Below are 15148 nucleotides of genomic sequence, written 5' to 3' on the forward strand. Positions count from 1 at the left end.
GTGTGTGTGTGTGTGTGCAGGCAACTGTGCAGCTCTCAGAGAGCACAACAGTTCTTTCCACATGGACGGACATTCATTAGAGGCCTCTGCGGAGTAGAAGGCTGTCATGAAAGTTGACTTGACTTGAAGTAAAAACCTTGACAGGTGGAAATGACGTGTATCGAGGGACTACATATGTACAGGGACGCACCCAGACACCCTCTCAGACTGTGGAGACATCATTTGTCTCAGTCCAAGTGGAAATAAAAATGATTGTGTCTCTGGCTCTTGGAGACGTAAGGCTTGGATGACCACTGTCTGTCAGTGACAGAGTGAAGCAAAAGAGACATTTATTTATATCAAAATGATGCATATTATTACTTTGACCTTCTTAGACTATCACAGGGGGAACACGGATAGAAAGTTAATTCATTATATTTTATCTGAGTTGATTTTGACGTTATCTGGATCAAAACAATGTCCAATGTGTGCTCTAACAAACACATTTTAAGACACTTCTGTAAATAAAATGTTTAGATATCTCCTGAGAGATTAAAAGGTAGTGGCATCGTGAAACAGTACTAATCATTACCCATTTCTTATAAAACATTTTGAAAACTGTTCCACAAATACAAGTACTAACACTGCATCAGGATATTAACTCTCAGCTTATCTTCTTGAAAAATCATGACATCCACTTCTCAGCAGTTCTACATAATCTGATATGAATATGGAGATGGAGGCTTAATTGGCCAGTTAATTAATAACCAATCAAGATTCATTTATCACCCTCGTTTAGATGGCTGTGTTTACTCCCTAGCCTCTCATCTATATGGAAATCAGACTGAGGCTGGACCAGCAGTGTCTAGGACTATTTGTAAGGGTTGAAATGAGGACGTGTGTGTGTTTCTGTAGCTGAGTGAGTTTACTGCATCTGTGAGAGATGAGAGAAACACAGAAGAGGACAGAAAGACGGAGATAAAACATTCATTTGTATGTGTGAGTGTGTATATGATTGTTTTATTTTTGGGGAGGCAGAGATGAAGGAGCAGGTGTGTGGTACATGAATGTGCACGCAGGTGCATGTATGTGCCTAATTTGTCTGTTGTCATACAGCCTTTGTCTGAAGAAGAGTAATAATCTTGCCTCTTGTATCCAAACGGCTCACTTAAGTGGTTATTAGAATAATTATTTTGCACTGTTATCAAAATAATTCACAATAATAATCACTGTAAATCATTTCTAAGTGGGAGGCAGAACTCAAGGAGCCACTTTTGTTAAGTTAATGCAGGTTGAGAATAAAGTAATTATGAATACAGCATTATACAATAAATGCAGGTTTCCATCAAGCTATCAAATCAGTCAAATATGAGTCTTAAATGATGCTTCATATCCCTGCAGAGCACACCTCCAGCTAGTTCATAAAAAAGGAATTGCTTGTTGATGCAGTAATAGTACCCAGGAGGGCGTATTTCATTGTAATTACGGTTATGACAGTGATTCAATAGAGGTGTGAACTGCAGCTGAGCCACCGAGCCACTGACTGTGAACACATCATGCTCGGTTTATACAAAACTACCAATGGACGAGTATTGATTGATTAGTTCAAAATCAATATACTGTGCAAACAATAATTAAAATCAGGCCAAGAAAGAAATTGATGAGTAGCACCATGGTTACTTTATTAGTTGTCATAGCAACAACGAATATAGAATACTTAGGATACTTGATCAGCATCTACACTGCATCTTTCTACCTTTCAGCTTCTTCTGGATATAAAATGGTTGGTGTTGGAAATATACAGCTTGGCTCATGGTTTTGACACGCATCGCTGCTCACTGCTTGCCTGGCCAATGTATCGGAGTGGATGTCAAGGCACCACCTAAAGCTCAAACTGGACGAGTGATCTTGTGTTCCTCCGGAGGAAAGGGTCGTCTGACAGAGACCTGTCCATGACCATTGACAACACCTTGGTAGTGCCAACTCGGACGGCACTGGGAGTGACCCTGGATAATTATCGACTCCGTCCTGCTTTCAAGCCATGGTCACATCCTGGCCCGAACACTATGCCACTCTGCCTCTGGACCTTTAGCCATCCAATCACTCAGAAGACCCTGTGGACGTAGAGGAGCTCCACACTGAAGTCAGAACAGCAGAGTCACTTCCCCTCTTCCACCGCAGGATAAAAAAACACCTTTTAAGACTACATCTCAAAAACACTTTCAAGCACTTACTTATGTCTCATTTCTTTGCAAAAAACATTTCTAATCTCTTGTACGTTAGCACTGAGCATGCCTTTAGTTATTTGTTTAAAAGGGATACATTGCCAGTTTAAAACAATATGTAGTTCTTGCTACCATGTGGTTTGAATGCACTTATTGTAACTTGCTTTGGACAAAAGCATATGCCCAATGAATGTAATACAATGGTTCCTTTTGTTCAGAGGGAACCACTCATTTCTGAACTGTTATACTTGATTATTTTTGTGTTTGGCCTTATGGCTAACCGCTACTGTCAAGTTGTAAACACAGTCTCAAACAATCGGCTGATATATTGCAATTAAGCAGAAGCGTTGCAAAATGTATTGGTGAGGTTAGCTGCACCCTCTTTTACTGCCACATTCATTACATACAGTATCATGGGTATGCACAACTAATATGCACATTTATATATGTAATCACCCACTAATGCACCACTGCAAGTAAAGCCTGCTTTTCCTACTCAGACTTATGATAAAAACAATATTGTATGAATGCAACATAAGTCTAACAACTGTTGGTACAAATGTTTGGCTTCTGTTGTTGTTTTTGTATGTATAGAAAAAACAAAATGGTCATGGAGCCACGGGTGTAGGACTGGGGGGGAAAGGGGCCCTCATATAAAAAGATACTAGAATGAATAGTCGTAGGAACAGCCTATGTACAGGGAACAGGTGATATCCTGATTGATTCTGTTATTCTAAAACATTCATTAAAATTGTGTAAAAAGAGGAACAATGAAAACATCACATGCACCTGCAGACAGCAAACTGCTGCACTGCAGCAATAGTATGATTTCTGTATTTTAAGGTCTTTTTATGTTATTCCTAAGAATTTTTTTTTTCAGTAAGACATAGGCATCTCCCATACTTCCTCCTTTGAAAAGTCCTAAATTAAATCTGCAACACATAATTCAAAATCAGTCTGAACTCACTGCAGAAGAATGAGTCATGGTGTATTGTTTCCTGTGTTATGCTCAACTAAATTAAAGAACAATATAGTTCTATGTTGAAACATAGAAATTCTCTTACACAATGACTCATATTATCTACATCTAATATCAGGTTATCTATTGACAGCCTGGTTGTTGTAATATTTAACTGTTATTTACCAACAGCGGGTGTCTCCTGGACATCAACAACAGCAGCTATAAAGATTTGTTACAGCTGAAAAGCCTCTCCAAAATAATGACAGTCTGTTCTGAGCTGAGACTATGGGCACTTCAGTAATGCTGACAGTACTAAGAGTCAAAATCTCATACTTTAAATTGCTGCTTCTCCCATAATTGAAGTCTAATGCTTTCTCAAGTGTTATGACTGCACTCTATATTTTAAGAATGGAACTTGGGGATTGCATTCCTGCAGCCTGGCTTCCATCTCCATATCACTGTCATTATAGTCATTGAGTTTCTGTCTGGGGAGGATAATTTGGCATTAGTGCAGGCAGACAAGTGCTAGCCACAGTGCGAGAGGGCAGGGAAAGACAATTTTAGGGAAGATTTTCCTTGCATCTTGAACACTCAGTGTACCTTATGGATAAAAGCTCTGCAGTATTTCTGCAGCAGCTGAACGATGACATATCCACTCCAAAGCACATACACACACACACTCCTAGGTGATTTTCTAATGTTCATTGAGTGTGTAGAGATATAAAAGTTAAGAAAAAAGACAAAGGAAATAAAATGTATAGTTGATAACATTTCTGCATGACTGGAACATATTAACAACAACATATTAAAAACATTTAACTACTAATTACACAGACAAACATTGTCCCATAAATATAAATAATGTTCTGCGCTACTAGCCGACCATTGTTTGCAGGGTATTTTCTAAAAATGCATTTGCATGTTCAGATAATGACAGAAGCTGGGGAAATCTTTAAATTACCTTGGGTATCTTGGACAAAAGTTAGCCCTGGCTTGCCCCGATAATCACTGTGTGTTAAAGGGAAAGCTGTGATGACAGCCTATGCCACAAGGGCTCAGACAATAGCCCTTGTCCCTCGCTAGGAGGGTTGCATTTCATAACAAGAGCAAATTAGATGCTGATTGGATGCCATGGAGTTAGTTCAGGGTTGAATATGAGGCTGGTCAATACAAGCAGACAATAAGAGGAAAAATGAAGAAGAGAAAGAGCGGAAGTGGAAAGGAAGGATAAAAGAATACAGTGGAGAGGAAGGGGATAAAGATAAAGCTGACTGGGGAGAGAAAGGGAAGAGGATTGTAGGAGATGACAACACAGGGGGAAGTGGAGGCCAGAAGAGAGAGAGGCAAAGTAAACCCATGTTGTTCTCTCTTTTCCATCAACTGAACATTTCCCCCTTTCTCCCTCTCTCTTCCTCGTGGGCAGGTCCCTCCCCGGGTAAAGAAAGGCCCAATCAGCCCCTGGCACTGGATCGATGGTAGCGGCCTGCCCAGCTGGGGCTAATGAGGCACATACTCACTCATTATCTGCAAAAGACAACACTTCCTGGCTTCATACACATCCTGGCTTGAGTTGCTAATTTCTGAGAGTCAAAGTAGGAATAACAATGGGAGTAACATCGGCTAATAACTTGGGCTCTTGTCCAGGCCCGCACTGGGCTATTACAGGCTCTTTGCACTCATTATTTTAGAGAACCGTGGATGCAGCAATGAGTACGTGTATTACTTTGTTTGCATTTGTGACAACACAGCCAGAGCAGCATTACTGTGGGCAGTGGTCATCATTTTAATCTCCTGGATAAGCAAGATAAATCTGGGTGAGGAAAGTAAAAGGCAGCGCTCCCTCCCTCATTAACACTGCTGAAGTGCCCTGGAGCAAGGCACCTAGAGCCTCCAGCTGCTCCAGTGGAGCTGCTCAGTGGCCAGCAGATCAGACTGGTTGCGCTGGGCAGCTGAATGTGTAATTGTGTGAATGTGATCAGGGCTTTCCTGAAAAATATAGCATTACTCTCAGTGACAGTTCCCTGAATGAATAAAGGTAAAAGGATTTCCATGTGGGCATGGACCCCCCCTCACAGTATAAAGACCCATATAGACTCTTTATACTACAACTATCATAAATGGTTTCAAAATGAGTACATTTTTCGAGCTGAGGGCCACTGACCAAGCGGCAGTATTTAAGATAAGATATGCCTTTATTAGTCCCACAATGGGGAAATTTCAAACGAGTTGTGAGTGAGACTGGACTGATTGTTAACAACCATGTTTGCTAGCAGTATTTTTTATATTGCTTTTGTTGGCACATTGCTACATTTCTTAGTAAACAAAAATGATTTGGTGGTCAAAAAAAATAAAAAATACTATTAGGATTTACAGAGAAGATTTAATATGATAAAGAGAGCCTTATGGGAGCAGGTATCTTAGTGAGGTTATCTGGTGGCATTCCTAATTAAATGTGTTTTGTCCTTATGTTTGTATCGAGGTCTATGACGCCCCTGAATAATCCTACACTTTCCCACAATGTTTTTAGTTCAGTGAATACAATAGCCAAACTGAAAAGTAACCCTGCTTGCTTGAAACATCTCTCTGAAGGGAATAAAGAGTTTGAATGTTCCAAGGAAGATCACTGAATACCTACATCAGTACCATAAGAACAGCTCGGTGACATTAATTAATGTTAGTCACATTCAGACTGTAGTCGTTTGAAAATATGATTACGGGCTCTCAGGAGCAGAGTTCTTACGGTTCTTAAGTCTGACAGTCAGCCAACAGGTTATAGCTTTGTTAACCTGTCTTAGTGTAGTTCATTTCTAGAAGCATAGGAAGAAAAATATTACAATGCAGAAAGCAATTCATAGCCATCTGTAGATATTACCAGCTCATTCTAGGGTAAGGGACATAACAGTTCCTATATGCAGGTGATACACTAATGAAAACGTGAATATATCTGCCAACCATAAAGACTCCAAATGTCACACACTGGACCTTTAAAACTGTAGCCTCGAGTCCCTTCCCTGATATTCATTCTTTATGAATGCAAATGTCTTTAAAGAAAACCTTTAGGACAGTAATCTCTAACCCTGGAGGGTGTTTACAGTGATTATTGGTGCTTTAGTGAAGTTGCAACAATGACCAAGGACATTATTGCTGTATCAAACATCCACCCCCACAGTATCTTGTGTACCTATTCATCAGTCTTACCTTCACATTTTTCCAGAATCTGAACCGTCTCTCCCACCTCCAGAGCCAAACCCTGAGTCACTGAGCCCCGGAAATTGCAGATGACTGTAGAGAAAGAGAGAGAGGAAACTATGAGAAGGTGAAAATATAAAAAAAATGAGACACTGTACTGAAATTTGTGGGAACATAGCAACTAAAAGAAAGAAAAGAGTCTGATTTCTTAATTGTAGGGCAGCAACTGTTTATTATCTATGAATCTATTCATTCTATTATTCATTTTTTTTTCAATAGCAGTTCATTAAGAGGCTCTCTTTCGTAACCACACTTTCAAACATGTTGTATGTATGCACAAGAATCCCTGTCTTTATGAGCTTGTGTACAACATTTTTGTATGCGACAAATTCAATAAACAGTAGTAACAATAGCAACTTCACTTGTAAACATAGTTCACAAACCACATGAATACCAAAGCTGTGCCCTCATCTGCTTTCATCCCTTCCACCGTCACTGTCTGCCTGTCCCGTGACAGCAGCATGACGTTAGCATCAGAGCCTGACTGAACACATCCACAGTCCTTGCTGTACCAGGCAGGGTTGATGTGAATAATCCTCATGACTGCACCAGTGCACCCAGAAAACAACAGACCTCAGAGCTTTTTCTAGTGATGCAGTCACTGTTAAGTCACCCTGTGCAGAAATAAGCTGTAAAATTTAACCCTAACATTTATGATATGATCGACCCTTTTACACTTCTATCCTGCTTTTCCTGGGTTAGGATCCAGAATTGAGTAGATAATCAGCATGCTTTGGCAATGCTGGATTTTGGAAACTGGTTTCTGTAAATATGGCGTAGTGACTGGGAAAAACATTTCAACCCAAGCCTCGTTGTGAAGAGAAGCAAAATATGCTGGGGTTTTTTTCCTGAGCATCTCCACAGTGGCATCCCAGAGATGGTCAGTGTGTCAATGCAACAGGTAAACATCACCTGGGAATTCATTCATGCCCGATATTCAAAGTGCTGAGAGTAAAACTGTATTTTCTAACACAATAAAGTCAAATATTCAAACAATTCAAAAAAGTAATAAGTGTATTGATATGCAATGTGAAAATTATATAAGGGAGAGAAAAATGAAATATAAAGGATAAAAACTGAACATAAAAAAATATAAATATATGCAACAAAAAAAAGTGCAAGTGCATATGCAGGGATGTGCAAGGTAGAAACAAGGACAGTCAGAAGTCTTTCTGTATTTGGCTTGTAGTTATGGAGGCATATGGAGTGCAGATGTAATAATGCATATAAAAAAGCTGCAATGCTTCTTTAAAGAGTATTTTGAAGATTGTTTCCCTTTAATGCTTCCCAGTTGTCCCAACAAAATATTAACTTGCATATTTCTTCTGATACCATTGAACTATTTGTAAGGACATAATCATCAGCAACTGTATACTTTTTACATATAAAAAATGAATATAAATTGCTTAGCAGGAAGTCAGAGATACAATTCTCGCCTAAAGGCAAACCAGCACTTTTCACTCTTCCATGTTGGTGTTCTTTTTTTGAAGCAGAAGTCTCGAAGAGGTGAGCTTGGGCCATGACAGCAGTCTGCTCTGAACGTAGAACAAGCAACAAAGGGCAAGATCTAAACTCTCCATCAGTTCTGTCTTTGGCTGTTTAACTAGCTTTTTCGATTAAGTCTCTCTGTGTTTGAAGACGTACAGAGGTCACAGCAGTTTATTTCTGCTGTTACTTTCTCACTCAGTCTGTGGCGAATCAACCTTGAAGACAAAGACAACTTTATGACCAAGATGTGGTCACACTCCTCATGACAGTCATTCTTTCTGTCATCAATGCCACTCTCTGTTTGTTACTGTCTCTATTTATAGTGTTTGGCTGTTATTGCAACTGTCAGTCTAATAGTTTGCAAATCCAGACAAATTTTGATGTTTAAAACATGTCATTAGTATTCACTTTGTCTCTGACTCTGATGTCTCTGTCCTAACATACAGAGAGCAAACTCTAGCATATGGAGCGTGAAAAGATTTCCAGGTATATGATGTTGCAGTGACAACCTATGTCAGCCTTCTTTCTATATAATAATAACTTTATTATTAGCTATACAGTTGGAGGATAATTTGCACCAACAGCTCCCCAATTTCTTTCCAAACCTCTTCCTATTTAAAGCACAATATGCTATCTTGCTTAGCAGCGCACAGATTTGTATGTTTATATAATTTATTTTCTTAGAAAAAGTTAAAGAAATGTCCCAAAATTATTGCCCCCTAAGAATGTGTCAGGTTCGGCATCAATGTTGCTAAAGCGTGCTAAAATATGTAGTTCTTGAAAAGATCAGGCAAAATGCTGCTAGGTAACATGTTTATATTTCTCGACTGACAGAACATGTCAGCCTCTCTGTATGGTAGTTTTCACTTGTGTTGGCGGGGTCCGCCATTCACACACAGGATTAAAATCACAGAAGGGATTCACAGGAATTGATGCACCATGTAATCCAGCATTTTCATTTTCAGCTCTATCAAAACTATTTTAAGCTACTGCTAATGCCAAGACAAAATGTGCTATTGCTTCTGCTTCAAGAAGTGTTCAACTGGCAACACAGGGTGCCTTTTATTGTGAAGCACTCACAGGAAACTATTGGCAGACCAATATATCAGTCAGCTCATATTAGCCTATTGCAGATATATCAGTATTGTATCAGTGTATATGTTACAGATATGCATTGATATGAAAGCTGTTTTTATTTCTGGGATATAATGCAGAAATAAATGCCTGTACTAATATATTCACTGCTGGTAACTATATGGTCACTGCAAAGTTTGTCCAGCAGAATGCTATTTACAATGCTGTGGCAAGCAGCACAGAGTAAGAGAGAAGAAGCAGCTCTCAGCAGTGCCAACTAAAATTGGTTGACAATTTAACTTTATGTTAGATTATCCACCATATTGGTAATCTGTCTGATTTTTCTAAAATCAGTATTGGTTCATGTCTCAAAAATCCAATATTGGTCAGGCTCTACAGAAAACATAATTTTTCTTAATTTAATTTAATTTAATTAGTTTTTGGGAGTGGATAGGTGCTCAAGGACTGTTTGATGTAGTATGAAACCACACTTAGCACCAGTAATTACCTGCCAGTAACCCTAAGTATGCCACCCACGCACACACACACACACACACAACAGATAAACGTAGCAATCTGTAGCTCGAGCTGCTGATTGCTGTCTGATGCTTCGGCAGGAAGGACACACACCTCACACCTCAAGGCGGCGAGATCGTTTGCATCTGTCTCTGTCTGCCATCGTCTCTCTGTCACTGTCACCATCTGCCTCAGTATCATCAGTGCCACTCTCTCTGTCTGTCATTGTCACCGTCTGTCTCTCTTTCAACGCCGTCACTCTCTCTCTGTCACTGTCATGCTCTGGGTCTCCATTATTAACGCCATTCAGTGCCGGATTGTCACCGTTTTGGATTATGTCACTGACATCCCCCCTCTCTCTCTCTCTCTCTCTCATTTGTTCATTGTATCATCACTGTCACTCTGTCATTGTCACTGGCCTTGTCAGTCTGTCAGCTGTTTGATGCACCTGTCAGGGACCTTGCCTGTTCTCACTCTGTATTGCTCTCTTGACTTGTTTGCTCAGACCAAATGTGATAAAGAAATATAAATTACAACTTTGTCCGTGAGAGGAGGCAACTGGAGCAAAATGGATGCAAGTCCACGCTGAGTTCAAGAAGTAGAGGGAAATTCACCTGACATACCTGTGACAACCCAGAACTACTCTTCTACTTTTCTGTTTGAGTTTTAGCTTGTACACTGCAAAACATTTTAAGCAGTTTTTTCTTAATTTAATTCAATTTTATTTTGTATTCCAAAAGTTAAAAGTTATCTCAGGAAACACATTTAAAAATGGATGTTTCTCTGCCGCCCTAAACATATGAGTTAAATTGACTAAAGTCGAATTATTAGCTTTCTATACATAAGTTAACATAAATTAATAATTCTTTTTTTGAAAAGTAATTTAATGAACTTCCAGCTGCTTCCAATAATCTAGCCTTAAGTGTGTTTTGCATTGTTTCCATTATTACAGTAACTTAATACATATATAGACACACAACACGTTTCCAAAAAAGTTTTCTTGACACTACAAAAAATACGCTGATCATGTTTCTTTAAAAACTTAATTTGATGAGTCGAGTGAACTTTCAGCAGTACATCCATTTGACTCATCATTTCATCAAGTCAAAAGACTTCAAGTCAGACAAACTAATGTTTATAAGTCTCATTCGCGCACATTTTGACACAATTAATTGTTTTTATTGTCAGTTGTCTTTTTTATTTTAACCTCAATCACTATCACAACTGTTCCATCTTGTCATGTCTGAACCTTCAGTCGGTTTTAATGACACAGTAAAGTCAGACACCATCAGGTTCAAGCATGACTCCATCCTCTCACCTATTATCCAAAAGCATGTGTAAAGTCCAGTGTGTAATTGTGATCCAAGGACATTTATCCCACTGTGGCTATTTTGAACTTGTCTCGACTACAGAGAACAGCATGTGCCTCGCTCTGTCTTACAGTTGTGTGCCGTTTCTACAACTTCAACAACTAATTTATAGACCTTTTTCACAGCAGCCATTTTGACATGAAATAGTAGGGTAAACACCAATGATACTAATGAATGATACGAACAGAATCCATGTGCTGCTATTGCACACGTTGGCTCACTGGAAAAGCTCTGCTACACTAAATAGAACTAAACCTTAATTAGTGTCACTGGTAACACCTGTGTTTACCTACTATTTCATGTCAAAATGGCTGCTGTGAAAAAGGTCTGTTGTATCCTGCTAAGTGATTGAAAAGGTTATGTGCTTTCTGAATCATAAAAGCATCATCTTAATGCCTGAAATCAACCCATCGCATGTGAATACACTGCTGGTTCTAATGAAAGCAGGTTTTCAGGGACAAAATAGCAACTAGTGAACTTAAGTGGATTAACAACATACTAAACCACTTTCAGCTGCACACTTTACCTCAACCGGCGAGACAGAGAAAGAGAGCGAGGAAAATACTGTAACTGAAATTGACTGGGAAAAATCAAATAAAGCCACTAATTTCTGTGTAGACATTCAATAAAGCGAAAATATCTCATCGATCTCATCTCAGATTCAAGATTTTAAAAGGAAAGACCCAACCTAAGACTCTGGCTGACACCATGACAACAGCTGAAAAAGGTTGTCATAAAACTTCCAAATCATTATTACCTAATGGCAGTGAGTCAAAGGCTCTACAGCTTAAAGACCAGAGGACTCAGTGTTAATGAAAACGTTCTATAATTCACATCTTCCAGATTACGTTTATCTATTATCCTAGACAGTCAAATATAATATAGATGAGGACCACCCTCTAATCCCCGAAGATCTGTTTTAGATTATTTTTATTACACAAAGTGCATCTATAAATATCATACTCACATCTGAATGAAACCTTTCTGATTCAGAAAAAGAGGATTGTAAAGACAAATCAACCCATCCTCAACAGTTCCCCTCTTTTACAGACTTTTGGATTTTGTTGGTTCACTTTGTGTTGCAAAATGATTAAATTTTTTCTTTTACTTCTAGTAAAAGCACTCCAGAGAGGAGACAGATAAGTCATGGAGGGAAACACACACACACACACACACACACTGTACACACAGGGATTAGCATTGCATCCGGCTGGTATTGGCATTTAGTTTATCCAGCGGATTCGGTCAATAGTCTGACAAATGACTCACATCTGTTTGGCCAGTCACACCACTTAGCCTGTGGCCTTTATGTCTGTGTGTGTTTGTGTTTGAATGTGTTTGTGAGAGAGAGGAAACACTCGAGAAAGATATAATGGTTGTGTAGTTGTGTGCAAGAATGTGCATGTGTGTGTATGTGTGTGTGGCACTTGAATGAGTCATTTTCCCTGACAGGATAATTCAAATTAAAGGTCCAACTTCAGAAGTTTGTTTCAATATTTCATTGTTGCTCCAGAATTCCACCAAAACCTAAATTGAAGATGACATTTTACACCAATCTAACGGCTGTGAATTATTGAAGGAGGAAGTAGAACACAGATTGTATATACAGAGGAAAGACGTTGTTTGGTGGATGCTTTTCACCAGAGCACCTAACTGTCGGTTAGTGTACAGTTCTTTATGAGATTTCCATGTTTGTGCACAACACAACTAAAGAAAAAAAACTGTACAAACACCAAAAACAAGGTGATTTGTCCAAAAAGGACTCAAACAATAAAACAAATCTACACACTTGTTCTCTGCACTCATGATGGAAACTAACTTGTTAGAACACAAATCTTATCATATATTATTAAAAGCGACACTGGGCAATGTGTTGTAGGCTCCAAACAGCAGTAAGAAGAAATGGTTTGAAAAGTCCACAGAGTCTCAATTAGGGTTTGAGATTTTAAAGTGAGAAGCCAGGATGATTACAGTAGTGATTATGTCATTATCACATTCATCTGTATTTTTTTGAGTTTGGAGACCCACTAAAAGTACTGGAGACATTCTCCATACACTTATATAGAGAACTTTTGTTCAGGTATGTAAGGTACACACATCCAATAGTCAGTGCTAACTTTGTGAGGGATAGACACTAATATTCTTAAGCAAGTCCAAAGTACTTTATTGGTCCAAATGTAAACAATATACACAATATACTATGTACAGAGAACTTGTATCTTTTATTTTGTATAATTTATAGCCAGCTCCAACTCTGCTGTGAAGAGTACAATAAGATGCAATAACGTTACATAAAAAGGGGCTTTTTATTTCTTTTCTGTAGCAGCAAACACAACACACAGCCATTCAGTAACTACTATACTACATTCTGAGCTCGCAGTATGGGGATAAAGGGGGGCCACCTTCAAGGAATATTTGGTGGCCACAGAGTAATTTTCTGTGGCCATGGTTTCATCGTGCCATGGTTAACGTTGAATCCTGTTCATCTAATCTGATGATGACAAGCAACATAGTAAACTGAAAGTTTAAATCTTTGCAGAAGTCTGAATGTCTTGAAGGTTACAAATTACAACTGTAAGCTGAAGTTTTATGTTAAAAGTCTTCCTCATTGCTCAGGTAATAGTTTAAGACAAAGACCAAAGTCTTTGTACTTAATGCAGGCGAGTAGTGAAGTTCAGTAATATATTAGTGAATACAGATGATCATAAAATAAGAAACTGACCTTTAGACATCTCAGTCACTCAGTGGTTGACAGAGAGATGTAGACAGTTGGGGAATGATGGGGGAGTGAGGAACAGATGTGACGACCCCCTGTAGGTTTATAAACCTGAAACAACCTCGCTGCATCACAAATATACAGCATGCATACAAACTGATGAGAACACTTTTGGCAGGTGCTAGACGGAAGAGTATTTACATGCTGATACAGCACCGGAAGGCACTGTGGATCAACCATCCACCAAACAGCATTTAAACTGAAAACTGTACGAATGTCAATGTTAATAAATATAAATATTTAAATACAAAATATGTTGTATTTGTATGTTATTTCACTACAGTACAGTATTTGTGAGGTTGGAGGATGTCAATGTTAAGATTTCATTAAATAAATGAGCGCACTCTATAGCACCACAACGATTAGTCAATTAATTAATTGCAAACTATTAAATTATTTGTACAACAATTTTGAGTAATTCTCTTTCAGCTTCATAAATGTGAATGTTTTTGAGTTCTTAGTCCTCTGAGAGTAAACTGATTATCTTTGGGTTGTAGACAGAACAAGACATTTAAGAACTTAATTTCCAAGCAAATATTGATATATGTGATTGTTAGTGATTAAATTAGCACATATTTCTCCCACCCCTTAAAGTCTCCATCTGCCCCTGAAACCCTAACACCCTGACTATATTTTAAGGTAAATATTTTGACAATATGAGGTTTTGATTTGACAGCTTTATCTTAAACTCATGGAATCTTAATAATTGTTATTTTATCTTTCTAAATGATGACCTGTTGAAGGTTTTCGATGGTGCAGTCATGGAATATAAACAGGAAACCAGACTGCAGTATCATGTGGAAGCTTTTCACACAGATCAAGGAAGAACTGTGAAAATGCCCTTTGAGGCCAAGGTTAGTGGATAGCTTAGAAAACTATAAAGACATCTCCTCTCTTTATAGTAGTAGCTGCACTAGTATCTGCTTTAATTAGAAGTAGCGCAAAATACTCTGCATGAAGTTTTATCTGTGGAGCTATGAACCACATTAACACACACATTAACTGTTTCAACTGTAAACCAAATCATGATAATATGTGACATGCAGGGAAATGTAGCAAGTAAAAATTCCCTCTAAAAGCCTCTTAATGGATTTCCCTCTTACTGTAAACAGTGTAGGATTAATGCATATTACGCTGCAGTTGTGTGGAACTTGTGCTCATGTATTATAAATCATATCAGCCTGGTGCTGCAATGTGGCTGCCTCAGAAACATATTACACGCACATTTAGTTGTGTGTTCCAGCCATAAGCATATGAAAGGGAATAAATGGGAATCCCTCGAGTGTGAGCCGGAGCTGTGCTGAATGACAGGGGGGCAGGGTGTGTATTTGAGCGTGTGGGAGAGAGAGAACCAATTTTAGGTGTAGATCTTCAGAGCGAGGACAATTTCGCAAAGTAAAAGGGAGAAGCATTATGGAAGTATACTGATGAAAGGTTTGAAAGAGCACAAAACAAATTCTGAGCACTACTCAGTCTGCAAGTAAACCTCTGAGAGTGCACAGGCACGGAT

At 38.7% G+C, this 15148-nt stretch overlaps 1 protein-coding gene across 1 annotated transcript in view; it reads right to left on the bottom strand.

Moving 5' to 3' along the window:
• Positions 1-6955, bottom strand: part of LOC118328758 (dedicator of cytokinesis protein 3-like) — a gene marked incomplete in the record, with an annotated part of 127180 nt that extends 120225 nt beyond the window's left edge. Inside the window, 2 exon segments of the mRNA XM_035662658.1 lie at positions 6364-6447; positions 6820-6955. Coding sequence (XP_035518551.1) covers positions 6364-6447; positions 6820-6955 — 220 coding nt within the window.
• Between the last annotated feature and the right edge of the window lie 8193 nt (positions 6956-15148).

Source organism: Morone saxatilis, unplaced genomic scaffold (assembly GCF_004916995.1).
Source record: "Morone saxatilis isolate NCDOM2014 unplaced genomic scaffold, NCSU_SB_2.0 Contig18, whole genome shotgun sequence".
Classification (NCBI taxonomy): Eukaryota; Metazoa; Chordata; class Actinopteri; family Moronidae; genus Morone; species Morone saxatilis.